At 43.0% G+C, this 19,730-nt stretch overlaps 1 protein-coding gene across 1 annotated transcript in view; it reads right to left on the bottom strand.

The window, feature by feature from the left end:
* STAC (SH3 and cysteine rich domain) overlaps nt 1-12,876 on the bottom strand; it is a 107,534-nt gene extending 94,658 nt beyond the window's left edge. Inside the window, exon 1 of the mRNA XM_090050285.1 lies at nt 12,423-12,876. Within this exon, the coding sequence (XP_089906411.1) occupies nt 12,423-12,539 (117 nt within the window). The 5' untranslated portion in view covers nt 12,540-12,876. The remainder of the gene's footprint in view (nt 1-12,422) is intronic.
* Nucleotides 12,877-19,730: the final 6,854 nt, after the last annotated feature.

Genomic DNA, 19,730 nt, shown 5'->3' on the forward strand with positions numbered 1-19,730 from the left:
TAACAGATTTGTAACACTTTGCAGAAGCAGAGACTCAGACAGATCCCTTGTGCCTAATAAGCATCTAAATAGTACCTGAGAATTTAAGTGCAATCCAATTCCACCCTAGATGAAAACCTGAAAAGGAAAACATTTTGTTCCAATTATTTTTATATTTCTAAATGTATCATAAAGAATATGCAGTAACACACTGTAACACAAACAAGAATGTAAGGAACATACAGATGATTCTCTACCAGCAACTTCTGCTCCTTGGAGAAGATCTTTATGCTATGAAGTATTGTTCCTTCTGGTCAATTAGAAGTAGTGTCCCTAAAATATGAAAATTAGTCCATCCTTAGTATCTGATGAAGTAGATTGTAGTCTAAATAAACTGATGCCTTCCTGAACTAGTTAGCCTTTTGAGGTGTCACCCTGCCTGGCTTTCTGCCCAACTTCAAACTAACATGGAGAACTACTCTCTTCACATCTACACATCTTTTGTAATGCACTTGTATCTTAGCTGGAAAACTAGGTCTCAAGAACCAGCGAGGAGGACCCACCCACCTTCTGAATGAATAACTTTTCAGAGGCTGGGAAAGGGTGATATAGATGCTTAAATGCCACTTAGAATTTGACCTTATGGCTCTGAGAGCAAAGGACTACTGTTGTCCAGAACAACAGGAGCGGTGACTATAACTTTGTATTGGGTCAATTATTTCCTAATTGTAATCTCACTTTAGAATTCACAGCCTCCCTAAAATATGAATTGGCCAGGAGGAAAAATAGCTTGTAGGATAAAGATCTTCTCAGGGTCTCAGCAATGGCTGTAGAGGATGAGCTTTGTTCTGTAGGTTATTGCTTGTGTTAGAGTGTATTTATTACATATTGTTTATGCAAAGAATTGTCCTTGCCTTGTAATCAATTTGTAGAAGTTTGAACTTCTCCAGTTGTAAAATCTTTGTACTGACCAGGCGACTGCTGGGGACTGGATAGTGCAGCCTGTGTTCTCTCCTTAATGCAACGGCCTACTTCATTTTAAAAAATCCAAACCTGCCTTTGTTTCCTGAGCCTTTGAAGAGACTCCTTCCATTTATCTATATTAGAGTAGTTCTGTTGCAGCTATTGCCATCCATTTAATCTCTGATGATCTCAAAGTAATAATTTGTCAAAGTTTTGTGCCATTTGTCACTAAGGCCAAGTTGGGAATCACGGCAAAAGCAATATCTTTTAGCCTACAAAAGCCTGAATGAAAATCCTTCTAGCAACTAATGAACTTAGTTCATCACTGGAAAGGGCCCTTCCTGGCCAGGGCCCAGGAGATAGCTTGCAAGGTCATTATGTATTTTTTACATTTTCTATTGATAACCAAAAAGGCTTTGCTCAACTGGGTTGTGAATTGGAAAAGTTTTGCAAGGTTTTACAATCACTGACTTAAGAAAATACATTCCATTTTTAAATTCTATAATAAAATATGAGACTTTGACTTACTACCACTGGGAAACTTTGATTTTATAATTGTTCAGTTCATTTTTGTACTTGAGGCGATAGGAGTTGGATCTGCTAGGGCTGTTAGTAAAGCAAAGGGAAGAAGGTCCTTTGAGGTACTTTATTCACTAAATTCAGAGGCCCAAATAAAAGACAACACTTTTTTTCTTAACATAAATAGTATTTCCAAGGTTTTAAATTGGTGTGGCAAATAATTGATTATGTAAAAAAAGAAACAATGTAATTAATAGAAGGAAGGAAATAAGTCTAAATCTAAATACAGGGGACACACTTTGTGATGCTGACCGTCTCAGGGAAGTTAAACTGGAATACATGTCAATTAACAGAGGAGCAGCAGTCAGGTATTTCTTTGTACGGAAAGTAGCTATGATTCATTTGCAGAACAAAGGAAAGGTTCAAGTCCCTAGAGTTTGCTTTATTTCAGCAGTACTTATGACATGTGAACTCCAGAGCCCTAGCAGCACTAAGTTATAAAACATCTCCCTCCCTTGCTTAAAGGGCTATCATGCATTTTCTTTATAGGCAATTTTAAACTGAGCTAGACTCGACCCTGGAATTTTTGTACTTGCAAACAATGCAAGGCCTGGCTCATTGTATGACAAGAGATCAAAGAGCCTAGGTGAGAAGAGGAACAAATTGATGAGAGAGATAAACACTGGAAGGCAGAGACCAAGTGAGTGAGTGACTGTTCATTTGGATGCCTTGGACAACCAAAAGAAATTAAGTATTTTTGTCATCAAGACTAACTACTGACAATAGAGACAATTGCTGTGAACCTGCCAAAGAGACCTCTCTTCCCATACTTCATGAACTGCTGTATGATTCATCTTGCAGCTACAGTTTAATAGCAGCCCTTTAAGTTCTGTAGCCTGGATAGGCTCACAATTTTCTCTCTTTTTGTCATAGGTGCGTAACTTTCCATTAGGCTGGCTAGAAAGCAACAATTCCATTTAATGAAAAATTTCAAGGTTTTGAAGTTTGTTTTCATTGCAATGGGGGATGAAAGTGTGATCTTTCAAAAGTGTGTGGGCATGTTTGTAAGAGGGGTGGGAGGGTGGGGAGGGGGGAGAGAGAGAGAGAGAGAGAATGTGTATAGGCATGTACACAAGACCTAACTATCCCAGAATAACAAATGACTGGCGGTGCAGGCAGTCACCTGGCATCTGGGAGATGCTGATTCAAATTCTTGCTCTTCTGAATTCACAACAAGGACTTGACCCAAGGGTTGCTCATCCCAACTCACTGCCCTAACCACTGGATTCTCTCTTCTGGCATGCATCTTTTACTTATTCTGACAAGAAAGCTCATCTTGGAGTTGAGAAAACTTGCTGACAAAAATTTCATCAAAATCACTGCATTTCTGCAAAATATGCCTGGTTCAATTAAATGGCATTTTTGCCAAAAAAAAGTTTCACCAATCTTTTTTGGCCAGCTTTGCTTTCCGCTCATGTTTAGCAAAACTTTAAAAAGCTGTTACATTAATTTCCTAAATATTTCCTTTAAAAGGAGTTTCAATTCTGTACACGTTATGTATTATAGTGAAAAAAATCAAGAGATCTGCACACTGCAAGCTCATGTGTTGCTGATTTCCTCCAGCTGAGAACCTTGCCATTGATTGATTTAAAACTGAAAAACACCTAATTTATACTGGAAGAAACAATTGGCCAGATCTTCCATTTAGTTCTACAGAGCAGGGTGGAACTATGCTAATCTGTATCACAAAATGTCTTCATCATGTACAAAAGGGCTATGTGAAGCTTCAGGTACTGATTCAATTTGGAGGAGATTTGGCCTGATGCAGCGGCCAAATCTCTAAATCCAAACTGAATCAGGAGACCAAGAAAAAGTTCTGAATTGATGCAAAGCTCTCTGAATTGATTCGGAAAAGACTTGGAGAGCTTCAGAGAGATTTGGAGATTAGGGCAGTTCCCGCTCACCACTGCAGGGAGCAGGAGCTGGACTCCATGCCGGTAAGTTGGTGGGGAGGGGGCTGGAGGAGGAAGAAGAGGACCTCTGCCGGGCCCCATCCTCTGCCTGCTCCCCATTCCCCCTGACCCCCGCCTGCTCTCCCAGTCCCATCAATGGCTGCCCTGCCCAGCCCCAGCATTAAACCCCACACCCCACCCCAAAAATCCTGCACTCACCAGCCACTGCAGCAGCTGTTGGGGCTTCTGGGGACTCGTGGCAGAGCCCCCCACCATGCAGCATGGGGCAGTGGGGTGCAGTGGGGATCACCCCCGTACCTGGCAGGAGCCAGTGAATATGGGCCTTTTATTTTAAAGAGCCGGGACTCTGGGGCCGAGCGAGGCAGCCACTGACAGGGCTGAGAGAGCAGGTGGGGGATGGGGCCTGTTTGATTTGGAGATTTGGTCGATTCAGCAGCAGCTGAATCTCCAAATCCAATTCAGCCAAATTGATTCGGGACAGTGATTCGAATCACCAGATCTAATCACTGTCCCCTGAATCAGCCAAATCCAAAGCGAATACTAGCCGCTTTGCACCGGCCTAATGTACAATATGTACACTCAGTGCAATGCCATTTTCATCTCTGCCTTTCTGAGTTGGAATATTACACTAATAGAGAGAAGGTAGGTGTGTATATGGGATGGGAGCAAGGTATCCAGTTTCACTAGTAAATCCCCAAGCAGCTTGTTTTTACTGAATCATTACTTCAGCTTTTAAGTTGATGGTGAATTATCAGTTATATTATATATCTCTGTTCCAGAAATGGCACCTCTTTGGATAGCTACATGCATCTTGTTAAATTTCTGAGTCTTTCATAATCTAGGCCAAGTTTCTTCTTAGTTACAACTGTGTAAATCTTGTAGATTTCTATGGGAATAAATGGAGTGTCACAAGAGTAACCGAGGTATGAATCTGGTTCTACAATTCTCTTCAATATAATTTGCAATTGCAAGTTGTAATTTACTTAACTACCTTTGCTCTGTGACCTACATCATGCCTACATAGCCCTATCTTTCTTTGTTTTACTCAGAGGAATGACCTGAGTGGGAATGGGGAGGATTATTTTCTAAATTCTTAATTTATTAGGTTAAAATACACACAGCAAAATACTATAAACTGGATCTGAACAAAATCTAACTGCTAGGTACTATAGGTCAGCTATACTTTGCTTTCCTTTTAGAAGAGTGGGCTGCAAAAATGACCTTCATCATTAATAAAGCAGTGCATGTGTGGTGTTTTAGTAAAGCTGCATTTCTAAGTGCCAGTTAATAGCTTATCTGCATCAAGCTTAAAAAAAATGATAATGAAATGCACTGTCACTGAAACTAACTGAAAGAACAGACTTAGGAATTCCAGGTGGGGAGCTGGAAACTCCCGTAGCTGGGAAACAGCACAGTACTATGGTTGCTAATGGAATGATGTCTCAAATAGCTACAGTATGAGTGATTCATGACAAATGCCTAAGTCATTGCAATTTAGTTTGATAGGATTTGTCACATTACTACTGTCAGTTAAGAACAGGTCAGCTACAAAATGCACTGTGCATTGAGAACACTCCATGGCCTTGTAACTCAGGTGTGCTTATTTTGGGGGAATGCATGTGAACTTTGACAGGACATTCTTAAAAGGTGACTTGTAAGTCATTTGTAATATTTAAATGATCCATGCTAAAAGCAGAAGAAGTTCATTTTAGTTTATAAACATCACAGGTACAAATTGGAGGTTGTCTGAGATAAGTTCTCACTCAGGTTGTAAGTTTCTTGTGATACTGGTAAACTGACTGAGTTCAATGGAGTTCCTGTGCTAACAGGAAATGAAATTCAGAGTCAACATTTGTCCAGTTCAGTCAGCTCAGGTTGTCCTGTTGAAAAGATAGACACCTGGGTGGTAGAACTTGGAAGATTTGCTCATGCTTCTATTAGAAATGGGCATCCACGAGCAAGGAAAGAAGAATTTCACCCTGTACAAAGTTACCCATTTTACACGAATGTCCATTTGTGTGTGCAAATGAAACTTGTGCAAGAGGTAGGTGCACACAGCAATTAATGGGGCCTAGTTCAGGCACCGACATCTGAAAAACTGAGGTACATTTGGATAAACTGACCAAGTTTTTCTCTCTGTGTACTCATGACAGCATGGGCGACTAGTGCCACCTGAGTCAGGGGAGCACATGCCCTCTCAGTGGCCAGTTATCAACCAGGGCGGGGGGTCCCCCTGCAGCCAATCTTGCCAACCAGGGGGAGGGTCGCCTCAGCAATTGCATGGCCTTGTGGGGAGATTTCCCTCTATGGCTGACAATGCTGACTGGGAATGGCAGTGGCGCTTCACCTGGTGTCCCCACTCCCTGGTCAGTGCTTGAAGGGGGGACATAGGCACTCCCACCTGCCCTCCCTGCCTATCACCTAAGTGGGGAGTGTGGCTGGTTAAGGGGTGCACCAGTGCTTTCAGGGGGTGCATATGCACCCCTGTGCACCCCCTACGTATTGCCACTGCATGAGAGCATCTTCCTGCAAAAACTGCCTATTTTGTTTCAGTGAAAAAAACAACTTATTTTTGGCAAATTCATTTCTCACACAAGGCTTGAGTCAAGTCATTATTAGCCAGTGACAGACCAGATGTTTGTTAAGAGGCAGTAGGAATTTGTCTTTATTTGGATGGCAGGGTTTGTAGGTTAAAGGAAATCAGAAAGAACTAAGTTACTTCCCATTTTACTTCAGGTATCTTGACACCCCAAAACGAAGATAATTACCTAAACCTAATTACAGAGAAAGAAACCTAATTACAGTCCCAAACTATTTCATCAGCAACACAGACAGCCTTAGGGATGGGCAACATGCGCAACCACCCATGATGCCATGGTCGGGTGTGCAAACACACGCATACACATGTGAGCAGCCCATGCTCACAGCAGCGCTCTCCCCCTGCCCTGGTGGATCTATGCCCCAGATGGACTGGTGCCCAGCCCAGCTTGCCCCTGCCTCCAGTCACTGCTCAGGAAAAGCTGGGCCAGGCATGTGCAGGTAGGGTGGTACCTACTCCAGTCTGCCTGCCTTGCTCCCGCACCGCAGCAGCTGTGCCTACTTGCCTTCTTGCTTGGCACACTATGCTGTTCTGCGTTCCCGCCGGACTGCACTCTGAGTCCCTGCCCAACTGCCTCTGCCTGCAGCAGCGCTGATGATTTTGGGGTGTGAGGAGGGCCACCAAAATACAAGTTTGCTCAGGGTACCACTTTCCCAAAGGCCGGATTTGATCAGCAGATGAACAAGTGGGAGGTGAGACAGAACGGACAAAGTCAAAAGAAACTTGTATCAACAAGTACAACAAACGAAGAGTCAAAAAGCAGAACATTTTTTAGATCTAGCCTTTGCCTAAAATCTTCAGCCAAATTTCTATTAAAACACTTAAAAAAAACTGTGGGTAAGAAGTATTTAAGCTCATTTTTTTTCTGCTTAACATTACTTTCACCATTATGTACTCACCATTTTATGGAGTGGCATGTAAAACAGTTCTGAGGCAGAATAGGAAATAATTGTGTTTTCCCTTTAGGATTTTTAAGGCTGTTTTCATATTCTCTAGAAGGCCATTGGTGTAATAGACTGCATACTGGATCCACCAATGTGGAGGGTGAAACGCTAACTGTATGCCATGCTCCCTGCCCTTTTAAAATATTCATTGACTAATTACCATCTATGGAGCCTCATAAAGTATTAACTCTTTATACAAGTGAGATAGCCATTAAACTTTGTAGAGCAAATCCTGTATGATATAATCTTATTAAAGCCAACAGAGTTGCAAGCTGTCCAAGCCAGCTCAGATTAACCATTATTACTTTAAAGATCTAACAATGTGGTGGGTAGTGTGGGTTCAAACTTCTGGATTGCTTTAGTCACAAACTGAGGAGATTCAACAGTAAATTGAATCTTGCTGTGTGGAAGATTCAATATACTAAAAGTTACATCTTGGGTTTTACTTTGTCAGAATTTATCTTACAACGTTTGCTGTGTCAAAAATTAGGTTTTTTTGTACAAATAAACTGTAATTTTTTTTGTTAGACAGCATTAAATTTGGATGTTGTTGTCTTTGTTCATCTAAAAACTGGTCACCAGCTATCTGGCGTCTAGTAGATTCAGCTGCATGAGAATCCCTTTAACATGTTAAAGCCAGACAAAGCCAAGTTGGTTTAAAGGGAAAACACATTCAAGGCAAAAAACACTTAGGTATCTCAAGTGTATAAATATCTGGAATGCAAGCAATTCAATGTGCAAGTCAGTTTAGGGTCCTCATGAAAATATTTAAGCTACAGAGCACAAAGGTGTGCGACTCTCATGCATGTAAGTACAGCTGTACTTTGCAAGAGTGGATGGAAATAGGCATACATGTGAAAGAGTGCCTGATTTTCTTCCAAGAAAGTGAAAACTATTGGGATGAATTTCAGTGGAAGCCAGCAGGTGCTCAGCGTAACAGAAAAAAATCACACCCTAGAGACTCAGTGACTAAATACGCTGAAAAACTATAGCTCCCATTGACATCAATGGAAAATAAAAGTGCTCAACACCTCTAGAAATTGGAATCTGAATATGTAAAGGGTACTTTCTGTTCTGTTATCTCTGGGGAATTGTCCATATTATTAAAATATACTATGTGACTTGAATTGCTGTTACAGATACCAAGATACTACTCAAGTAAAAGTATAGATATCAAAAGACAGACTCATATCCTCCTACAAAAGTCTTACTGAGTTTCATAGGGATGGAACTACTAAGCTTTCATATAACTTACACCCAAACCTGTTGAAATTAATAGCAAATGTTTTCCTTTGTACAGTTTTCTAATTTGTGTATCACATTTTATAGCAGCAATACAGCTTTTTTTTTTTTAACTTGGTAATGTAGCCCTGAGGTTGAAATGTTTTAATTTACTATTAAATTGTATATGACTTTTACAAAGGACCAGAAGGGGCACTAGTAACTAGAGCCTGGACACACAACTCTTCACACAGGAACACATTCCCTAGTCATTTTCTTATTTTTGAGATGCAAATCTAGAGAACGCCACTAAAAACTAGCCAATCACTCGCCTAGATGGATCTGAGGGATCAAAATGTGTCAAGCCAATAATTACCCCCATGTACATAATATAATTATCACATGCATTCATTCTGCATGCACATAAAGTTGTTCCTACAATATACCTTAAGCACCCAGTCCCACAGTTCTTAGGTGCTAAATAAATGCTTTCAAGAGCTAATAAATTACTGTTATTATCACAGCATTCCTATCCATTCCAACTACAGGCTTTCTGAACACAGCAGAAACTTATATTCTGTTACAAGTAAGCTCAGTTATAACAGTTATTGTCCCCTGGATACACATTCGAATTGACACCACCTACAGTGTAACGTGTAAAGTGCCCAAAGGGAGATTATCTGAAAATGCATGTTTACTGAGAAGCAAATATATGGGGGGATTTCTTAACATGAAGTCCCATTTTACTAATATGTTTGTGGCTTTATATCATGGGCTAGAGATGTTTCCTGACACCAGGTGTAATCAGCAACAAGGTTAAAGGAATGAGTGTGGCCCTAAAAGTTATGTTCTCCTGAACATTTGCTGTGTTAGATGCAGACCTCCTTTGTCAGCTCTTTGCGTCCCGGAGCAAGTCTCTTCGGGCGCATCTTTATCACTTCTTTGGCAAGCCTAAGGAGCAGCTCTTTCAGACACCCCACTAAGCCACCTTCTCTTGCTGCACACATGGAAATGAGGCAGTGAAGCTGAGGACAGCCCTACTGCTACTCTTCAGTACCATGGAGGGAGCAGTCTCAAGAGCACTATACCTTCTGGAGACTTCGGCACCTCGTTTCTTGGATTGGCACATGTGGAGCAGAACAAGAGGGCTGTGGTGTGCTTTAGAGGGGCAAACCCTGGAGCTCCACAGAAGCAGCACAGACATAGGGTCAGATTAAATCTTCTCCCTCACGCTTGGTAGTACCTCGCTCAAAGTACGACACAAGCACATCTGGAGCCATTTCAAAAGGGAAGGGATACCTTTGGTCCAAACTGCGGCAGCTGTTATATTGTGACAGTGTGTGGACATGCAAGGAACAATAGAAATGTAGCTAAACAGCACCAACATTAACATTGCTTCTTTCAGGGCAATAACATAACAGTCGCTGCATGTGCCCAATCAGCAGCTCCCCTTCTGAAACAGCTCTGTATGTATGCATGCCCATACCCTAAGAATAATCTCACTGAATTTATTCGCTAACATGGTAGTCAATATGAACAGGAGAGTTTATATCTGGGACTTAAGCACTCTGCATCTCAGTTTCCTCAACTGTAAAATGAGGTTCCTAAAACTTAGCGAACAGAGTGTTGTGTGGGTGAGCTCATGTTTGTACAAAGCCGTGTTCACTGTGGATTAGAATATACCTTCTATATAAGGCAGGCATGATTAAAACATGAGCAGTAGTCCAATTAGAAATGCCTGCTCAAAATCTTTCAAATGTTTGCACAAATCTTCATTGCTAGAAGTCAGATTTTTCACCATTAATTTCCTGCCTAAGAGATCCTTTTGAATTTCAGCTACTTCTCCCATTGCTTGAAGTGGTGAATCTCAACCACATGCTAGTCAGGTACTCCAGCATGCCATCCTTGTCACCCCTTCAGCATGGTTTTATGCATGCAAGCTTAAAATCCATTTTCTGAAATTTGGCCTCATGAGATTCTAGATCATTTTTGCCTGCAATAGGGACGTAGACTTCTTGAATCAAGATATCCCTTCCAGTCCTATGTATGTTTCTTAGAAGTCTTTAACCTGCTGGAGGATTCCCTGTTTGATATTAAGGTGGTCATTGTGCATACTGTCAATGATCCCATTCCACCATCAATATGGAGGGGTCACAGAATAGATTTAAAAGTATAAATGTTCTTCAGCAACAAGTGACACAAACGTTATCCTTATAAACCTGAGAATTCAACTGTTCCTTTTGTTACTAAAGCTAAAACATGTTTATCACAACACACCAAGCAAACAGAAACCTCCTTGGCTTTTAATATAAAAAGGAGAATCCCCTCTCCTTTCTGATAATATCTAAATCCCCAGCATATACTATATATGTTATAAACATTACATATACACTGTATTTACTTGCAAATAATAGCATCGGCTGCTAAACTGCACAGACATCTGCTCCAGTATATCAGTTCAAGAACTCATAGATGTGAGCCTGGCAAAGCCAATGATAATAATGTTAGGTCATGAATCATTTAGTAGTATCGTGCCGTCTTGCCAGATGTCTTTAACTTCCATTGGCATTGGTAGGACTGCTATGAATGGATGGCTAAAAGAAAATAATTTTGTATGCAAGATTTTTGATTTCTCTGATATTAAGGTTTATGAATATTCAGCTTTTGCTGGTCATGGAGCTATTGGGACCCATTCACTCAATGCCTCTTGCACACAGTTGTAAACACAAAGTGAAACCTCAGGTTTTATATCTCTTTGCATGTCACTGCTTGAGGACAGTATCTCACTGCAGAAAGCAGCCACAGCCAGGGCCCAGCACATAATACAATGCATGTGACAATCTGGTCCTAGCAGCCTGGTGGCAGTTCACGTGTTGAACACAGGACCTCACAGAATTCCTCCAGCACTTTGATTGGCTCCAAGCAAGTGCTGTGAGGTGCTTTCAACTCCTACTGATTTCTCTGGAAGTTAGGTTGTTCAACCCCTGCCAAGCACATATTCTGGGGAACAGAGGTTTACTGTATAACCCTGTTTTTCCTCTTCTATAAAAGCACTACTGCGTTCTACAGGGATGCTGCAAAGCTTGATAGCTTACTACAGCACTGAGTTCTTACTGTAGATGCAGGGGGCCTTTCCCTTTTTTTATTATGGCACTCCTTTATTTAGGGGATTCCCTTGTTCTCTACAGTGGTCTACACCAAAAATATTCAAATTAACGTTATCATTTTGCTTTATCAAATTGCCAGAGTGATTAGTAATTGTTACTGCAGAACGATGTCATAGTCTTTACTTAATGGGCTGAAAGAGCCATCTAATTTAAATGCAGCTGCAAGGTCCACCTTAGCTGTTTAATTAACTGAGAACAGACATGGTCATTTTGAAATGCCCAATCCAGTTGTAAGCTCCTTGGAGTAGGGGCTATAGTTTGTTCTGCCTAGCTTAATGGGGTCAGGGTCTATGACTGGGGCTCCCAGGTGCCCTCACTGTGCAAATATTAAATAAGTAACTATTAGGATCATAGTCGCCTGTTTAGAGAATAATAAAGATATTGAAACTACTGTTTTGTAAGTCTACCATGTTACATTCACATCACTTTTTCTAACAAATCACAGGTCGACTGAGAAACTTCTCTTGTGTGAGTCAATTAAAAATGTAAGAGCACAGAAAGTGGAACTGGATGACTGTTTTCAGCTGGGTAAGTTGAACCAGGTCAATGATAAAAGGTGGTGAAAAAATCCATGAACTGTGGTATGAGTAGAGATTCCTCGCCAAGAGGATTTCCTAAGCCCCTTTTCAACTACTGACTTGTTTAACAGTGAATGCCAAAGTTCACTAAAGGGTCTCCTAGGAAAGAAAAATAAATTCACCTCCTCACTGAACCTGCTACTCAATCAGTCTTTCCAAGCATGAATAAGTGAAAACCTTTTAAACATTCTGATGCCAAGTGTGGAAATGGTTATACATTATTTAATAATTGATTTCCTCCTTTATAAGAAAGCCTTCAACATCTCAAAAACAGGTATTTTTCAGTCTGACCTCTTGAACTGCCTAGGTAAAAAGGTAAGAATTCTGCAACATAATCATTACTACAAATACTTATTAAGGTTAGAAAACCACAAAAAATTGTCATTTCAAATCCCAATTCAGAATTCCAACTTAAGAACATACACTGTCAGCAAAGAAGAAAATAACATGTGCATTTTTGTATCACATAGATGAAATACCTTTGATTCCTGGCTGGTAGTAGATGCTGGAGAGGGGGGCTGATCTGTATTCTCCAGTTCATTCTCTTTCTCCACGCTGTCCATGCTGACTTCAGTAGTGCTGCACGGAGGAATCATTTTACTTCTGTAATAATACTGCTGCTATCGTGAAGGGAGCTACAATATTCTCCTGCTTTTGTTTATTTAATCTGTTCTTTCTTCCCTGTTCTTCTAGAGCAAATGAACTCCTCTCATTCTCAATTTGACTATATTTGCAAAGCTAGAATTCTCTGGATTTTTTTTTCTTCTCCTCCTCCTCCTCTTCCTCCTCCCCTCTTTCCCCTATGTAATTCTGCTGCAAGGGAATTAAGTTATTGATGGCTCTGTAGGTCAGTTATGTGCCTGTTTCTGTGTTTTTCTTGGTCCTTCTTTCCTCTGTGAAGCCTGGAGGTGTAGAACAGAGTCGTGACTGTCAGCCCAGTGATCAAATGGGAGTGTGCTGAAGCAGAAAGCCTGAGCTGCTCACACACATGGGGCACTGGAGGGAGGAGTTGTATTTCTAATGCCTTGAATAGCTTTGTAAGAGCATGTGCTGTCATAGTAGTGAAAGAAAGTAAGCACACACACACACATACAGCAGCACATGTGGCTTGGGACCTCTTTTACCTTTTAATTAGGCTGAGGATCTTGGAGCACAGCACGGTTAAGGATGGGCAGTTGTTCACTCGATATTCCTATCCATCTTGGGGTGTTTGTGTGAAGTAGATTTCAGAGAAAAAGAACAAAATACAGTTGTGTCCCCACCAGAGATGGCCATTAAAGATCAAACCACGCTACACTTTCAGAATACAAAAATTTCTCCCCAACACCTCCCTAGCAGGGGACAAAGCACATTCCATGATATTATCCCAGCCTGGAAGTGCACTGAAGATGCAGGCAGAAGAGCATCTGTGAGTGATGCACTTGGAATCAGGCATGGCAGCAGCTGTTAAGAGGTCGAATGAAGCATCCAAGATGCACAAAGCCTCTACCCAGAGGTTGCCACGGTGATAATGCTGGATATGTGACTAAACGGTGGTGTCCAGTGAGGCAGTAGGAAGCCTTTCTGCTCAGTGGAGGCTAGTGTTTGTCACATGTGACACAAGGATAATGAGTTAGTGCTTAGCAAAAATTTACACCTAGTGGCCAGATCCTCTGTAAATGTAAATCAGTGTAGCTTCAGTGGCTTTCTGGTATACACTTGCTGAGGATGTGGTCCAGTGCATTTCCAAAATTATTTGACACTTCATCCTCTGTCTTTGCCGTCACAAGTCTTGCTACATAGGACAGAATTGGCAGCATTTTATTTAAATGGGATTCAGTGGAGTATTTTTGTTTCTGGTTGTCATGTTATTGTAGGATGCGTTTCTCACTCCCTTTTCCCACCATTTTAAGGCTCGATCCCATGAAGGCTCAATTGCCACAAAATCATTAGGATTTGCCGATGCTTAGCTCCTCCAAGGTGTGCTAAACACATTTCACAACCTTTCACAACATCGAGGAAATATATGACCCTGAAATATGAATCAGAACACTAGCTGAAGTTAATTTCTCCTTTTAACTGTAGTGGTATTCTGAAAAGTGACATTGTAAAGAAGGCACTCAGCAGATCTGTTACCTCTGTACACTTGAAGGTGCATCTGCTGGCCTTCGACACAAATGCATCTTGACTGCTTTCATGTCCTGTAGCTAGAAAGAGTGAATCAAGTTCTCTTTTGGCCTTTGCCTCAGCAACAGGATAGTTAATCAAAGTTCTGCTGCAGGTACCCCCAGTTAATTGACTGGAGTTGACTGCAGGTGTAAATGAAGGCAGACTAGGAAGAGAATCACAGAAGCATAAAAAAACTAGGGTCGGGTGGGACCCCAGGAGGACATCTAGTCCTACCTCCTGCCTGAGGCAGGATCATCCCTATCCAAAACATCCCATACAAATCCTTGCCTTATTACAAGAACCACACAGTCCATTTTAAATTACCCAATTGTGACTTGTGGCTACTGAGCCAGTTGTCTAGCCACCATATAATAGGATTTTTACAAGTGCAAATCAGGGCAGAATTTGGCCTGTAGACTCTAAACCCTTTGTAATGACACAAAAGCCAGCAAGCCAAAAAGAAGACCTTGATTTTGAATTCTCAGGGGAGCTTTCAGGGATGGACTTGTTGATGGAGGGGGAGCAGAGGGAAACTGTCCTCCTTGAAAATGGACCATATCCAATACTGAAATCCTTAACAGACAACAAGCATGGGAAACCAGGATGCTGTTTTGTACAGTCTCTTCAGAGCACAACTTTATGTACCCGCCAACAAAATTCTTTGTTTCGCTGGTAGCAGGTAGGAGAGCTACAACTGGCAAGAAAAAAAAAAAAGAAGCACACCAACCCCTAGTTTAGTCAGCTAAGATTGAGGTGAAGAAATACAAATGTCAGAATGGTTGGCTTGGCAAGTAAGTGAGGTACAAACTTGATTTACAAACTTTTGAATGTTAAAATCTGAGAATGTTCCCCTCTTGAGCCAGAGAGAACATTTCTCACCATCCTTGCACTGGCTCCAAGAGCCTGGGTTTGCCATGGCATCTGTCTCACAGACAGAATATCTCACTGAGGAAAGGGGAGAGCTTTAAGCACACTGGAGGAAGGGGTTATTAGGCAGGGACTGGTCAAACCTGGAGACAGAAGGGACAGGGACAAATGAGAGAGACCCTTTCAAGGAGATGTTAGCCTGATGGAGCTGGCACTCATCCTCTGTGGAGATGGCTATGACTGCTTGCAGATTTCAGCTGGCTTTGGGATGGACTTTGAAAACATTTTACAAAACGAAACAGCTTTGCCTAACAGAACAATGTTGGAGAACTCCATAAGGAAAATCCTTCCTCCTCCCATGGGTATTTCAAGCTCAAATTTATTAAGCCCCTACCTAGATGCTGTTAATAATTAGGGAACTGAGGCACATCTTGTACAACAGATCTTTCAGCTCTCCTCTAAAACAAACCTGTGATCCTCTGAAAAGTCTGAGTAATAGTTAATGCTCTCAGCATTGTAAAATCCTGCACACATTTTGTATGAAAAGCTTGTAACGTCATGACTGTGTAAGTGACTATCATACTACTCTCTGTACTCAAGTTTTTTTTTGTTTTACCAAATTAGTACTGACACCTGCTGCATTCCCTCTCTTCTTCCAATTACTCACTTGTCAGCCATGACTGATCTGTCAGTTACTTGACAATTAGCCTGGGAAACATGACTCAAAGCTGAAATCTTAAAAATGCCATTTTATTTCCTTCCTCAATAGCTGGATATCAAAAATTAAATGCAAACCATAACCAAACACATTGGTCAAATTAAACAAACCTGTATTTCCTTCTCTCCCACAATTTATTCTTGAAAAGTTGGTTTTGTGATTAATGCTGATCACTTTCTAGGTAACGTTTCTTGGCTAAAACATGAAGTATAGCAACTTGGCACTAAATTAAAGGAAAAGGAGCAGATTCTTTAATGAAAAGAGGAGCATAGATTTTGGCGTGGGGAAGGGAATGGTAATGAATAAAGCATACGGCCAAATTCTCAACCCTAACTGCAGCTGTTTAACAGTGCAGAGTGGTGTAAAACTATCTACAGTTTGAGCCACGCTATGCCCCCATGAGGGGATCTGCAGATCGTGAATAGCTGACATAAATGGCTCTACACTGCCTACTCACCCCCTGCAGACAGTACAGTGCAGTACAATATCCTATGTTCTCCTGATCCTGAACCAGAAAAGTTCTTGATGATGCAGCTGACAATGCTTGGAGCAGTTCTCAGACTGTCCTAAAATGTTTCACCTGGGATGCTTTAGCAACTGCTGGTCCAAGACATGGCATGATGACACAGAGCTACCAGTCCCTCTCCCAACATTCCTCAGTTGCACTTAAGCTAAACTTGGGGAAGCTGAAAAAATCAGATTCAACGTTCCTATTCTATGCTGTTCACATGCACAGCTCATGAATTCAGCCACTTTTGGGTGTATCAACACTGCAAATTAAGTTGCGACTGTAGCATGTTTGCTAGGGCTGTGCAAAACAGCACTGTTTCACTTTTACTTCTATTTCAACGGAACAGTGTTTTGTTTTGAGTTTAGCTTTGTTTCGAAAGCACTGTTCCATTTTGTTTCATCGAAACAGTTTTGCTGTTTTGATGCTGTTTCAAGTTTTGCCTACACCCCGGAGGAGTCCAGCAGAGACTGCCTGGGGGTGCTGGTGGGAGACTGCTGCTGCCACTGGGAGCTGAGCTCAGTGGAGGGATGTGGAGCACGGCCCCAGTGCTGTGCTCCGCTTCCCACCACCGGGCTGAGAGCTGCTGGGTGCTGAGCCTGGTGGAGGGAGGTGGAGTGTAGCCCCAGTGCTGCACACCACCTTCCTCTATCAGGCAGCAAGCCCCTAGGCACTGGGCATGGTGGAAGGAGTTGGAACACAGCCTCAGCCTCCCTCCATTGGGCAGCAAGCAGCTAGGTGGAGGGCTTGCTGTCCAGTGAAGGGAGGTGGCATGCAGCACTGGGGCTGTGCACCACCCTCCTCCACCGGGCTCAGCACCTAGTGGCTTGTTGCCTGCTGGAGGGAGGTGGTGCACAGCAATGGGGCTGCACTCTACCCCACTCCCCCAGGATCAGCACCCAGTGGTTTACTACCCAGTGGTGGGATGCGGCATGCACTGCTGGCGCAGCGCACCACCTCCCTCCACTGGGCTCAGCACCTAGTGGCTTGCTGCCTGGTGGAGGGAGGGGTGTGCAGTCCCAGTGCTGCATTCCGCCTCCCTCCACCAGGCTCAGCTCCTGGTGGTCCAGCCCCGTGGAACTCAGCCTGGTGCTGGGAGGCAGGGTGCAGCGCTGGCTCTGCCCACCTCCCACCACTGGGCTGGGCTCCATGGGGTTAGTGGAGCCAAATGGGAGTGCAGCCTGGTAGTGGGAGGCAGGCGCAGCCAATGCTGCACTCCCATCAGTTATGCCAGCCCCACAGAGTGCAGCCTGGTGGTGGGAGGTGGGGAATGCCAGGGCTCCTCTTCCTGCCTGGCTGAGCTGCATGGGGCTGTGGAGCCGCTGGGAGCACAGCCCTGGCTCTCCTCTGCCTCCCACCACCTGGCTGCAGCTTTGAAACTCAAAACATTTCAAAACTTTTGAAACATTTTGACTGGCCTCATTTCATTTCAAGGCTGGTTTGAAGCCCTTCATTTTGTTTCGATTTTGCTGTTTCGAGTTCAAAATGAAACAGCTGGTGAAATTTCGCACAGCCCTAATATTTACATTGTAGTTCAATCTAGCCTAAAGAAACAGCAAAGACACTGTGAGAAAGGCTATGTGATAGCAACCAGGGTATGAGGTATCATCTATACCCTATGAGTGTCTATATACATTCTCTAGGGTGGGTGGGGGCATTTTAGAGCAGCTCATGGAGAGCCACTCTAATTAAACCACTGCAGCGCTGTGCATTCAGCATCCTGCATTTCAAAATGGCCACGGGGTTGCTTTAACTAAAGCTCGCCCTTGCCACTGTTTTGAAATGCAGGATGCTGAATTCATGTGATGCTGCAGCATGCTGGAGTATTCTAATTAGAATGCTCCAGCAGACTGGATTAATAGAGCCTGCTCTGATGCACTCTAATTAGAACACGTCGGAGCATGTGTATAGGCATCCTATGAAACTAAACCCCCATGTTTAATCACAGACAGGGAAACCAGACTCATACAGGGAAATGACAGGCCCCCTGGCACTTCCCTGATCACCTTCCATCTTGTGTCATCAAGGACATCCACACAAAGTGGGTACTAAACACTTACAGATCAGCATGGTCTGATTTTGCACCCACTTTATACAGATGTAGTAAATGACCATATGAGGTCCAAGGTGGGTGGAAGCATTAGGTTCTATAGAATCTGAAGGAGAAAAGAGAAGTAAGAGACCCTATGAGCCCCGTTAAGGAACTGATCACATGGAACTGGTCAGTCTTGGAAACCCTAGGAGGTAATAAAAAGCCATCAAATGCTGCACTACACATTTTCTCAACACTAGTCCTTTCCCAAGTGCCTCCACTCTTGTTTTGGAGATAATCCTTTAGAGAAGAAATAGCAGCTGGGCTTCTTATCTGTTCAATTCTTTGGCAACAAAGCTATTACATAATACTACTTGTGATGGTGACTGTATTGTAAATGTGGATTAATACTGTGCAGCTGGTTAGGCGTTTCATAGGATCCTTTTCCCCAGGGTGGAGGAGGGGAGTGGTGGAGAGGGTATTTTAATTAGAGTGCTTCCTGGAGAGCGATTCATTCAATGAGTTTTATTTAAAGCACCCCCATGGCTATTTTGAAATGTGGGATGCTTAATACATCATGGAAGACTAAAAGGCTGGACAACATCATGGAAGACTACAAGGCCTTGGAACACCAACTCAAGAAGATGGGAGCTCAGGTGATATTTTTGTCCATTCTCCTGGTAAGTGGATGGGGTAGGCGTCATAAGGCCTGCATTGATGTAGTTAACTGGTGGCTTCGGTGCCACGAGGCGGGCTTCACATTTTTGGACAACAACCTGTATTTCTGTATGGAGAGCATGATGGGGTGGGATGGGCTTCATCTCTCCCCTAAGGGCAAACATATTTTTTCTTCTAGGTTGGCTGATCTTGTACAGTGTGCTTTAAACTAGCTTCACTGGGGGAAGGGGCCACTCAGAGTGGAGAGGATGCTTTGCCAGAATACAGGGTGACAAGAGAAATGGACACCCAGGTAAACAACAACATCCTGGGAGCAAGGGGCCACAACAGTCCTGGGAGAAGTGGGGAGGTGTGTGCACACTCAGGAGGCCTCAAGTGCCTCTACACCAGTGTTCGTAGTATGGGGAGCAAGCAGGAGGAACTGTGCCTCCTGACTGCGAGTAAGAATCCAGACATAGTAGGGCTCACAGAAACCTGGTGGGACCCTATCCACAACTGGGTGGTGGGCATTCAGGGATACATCCTATATAGAAGGGACAGGACAGAGAGGAAAGGGGGTGGTGGTGGGGGTCACGCTGTATGTCAAAGAGCAACTCACATCATCAAGGATTAGCTTTGAGTTAGAGGAGGGTCAGGTGGAGACACTGTGGGTGAAACTAAAAGGGGGCGTGGCGAAAGGTGGGTAGGTGTCTACTACAGACCACCCAACCAGGAGTAACAGCTGGACTGGAACTTCTCTGGTCAGGTTATGGAGGTGGCTAGGTCAAGGGATGTCGTTGTCATAGGTGACCTACACTACCCAGACATTTGCTGGGAGAAGCAGACAGCCAGGTCTG

Source organism: Crocodylus siamensis, chromosome 5, assembly GCF_052110815.1.
Source record: "Crocodylus siamensis isolate JL-2025a chromosome 5, ASM5211081v1, whole genome shotgun sequence".
NCBI classification, from domain to species: Eukaryota; Metazoa; Chordata; order Crocodylia; family Crocodylidae; genus Crocodylus; species Crocodylus siamensis.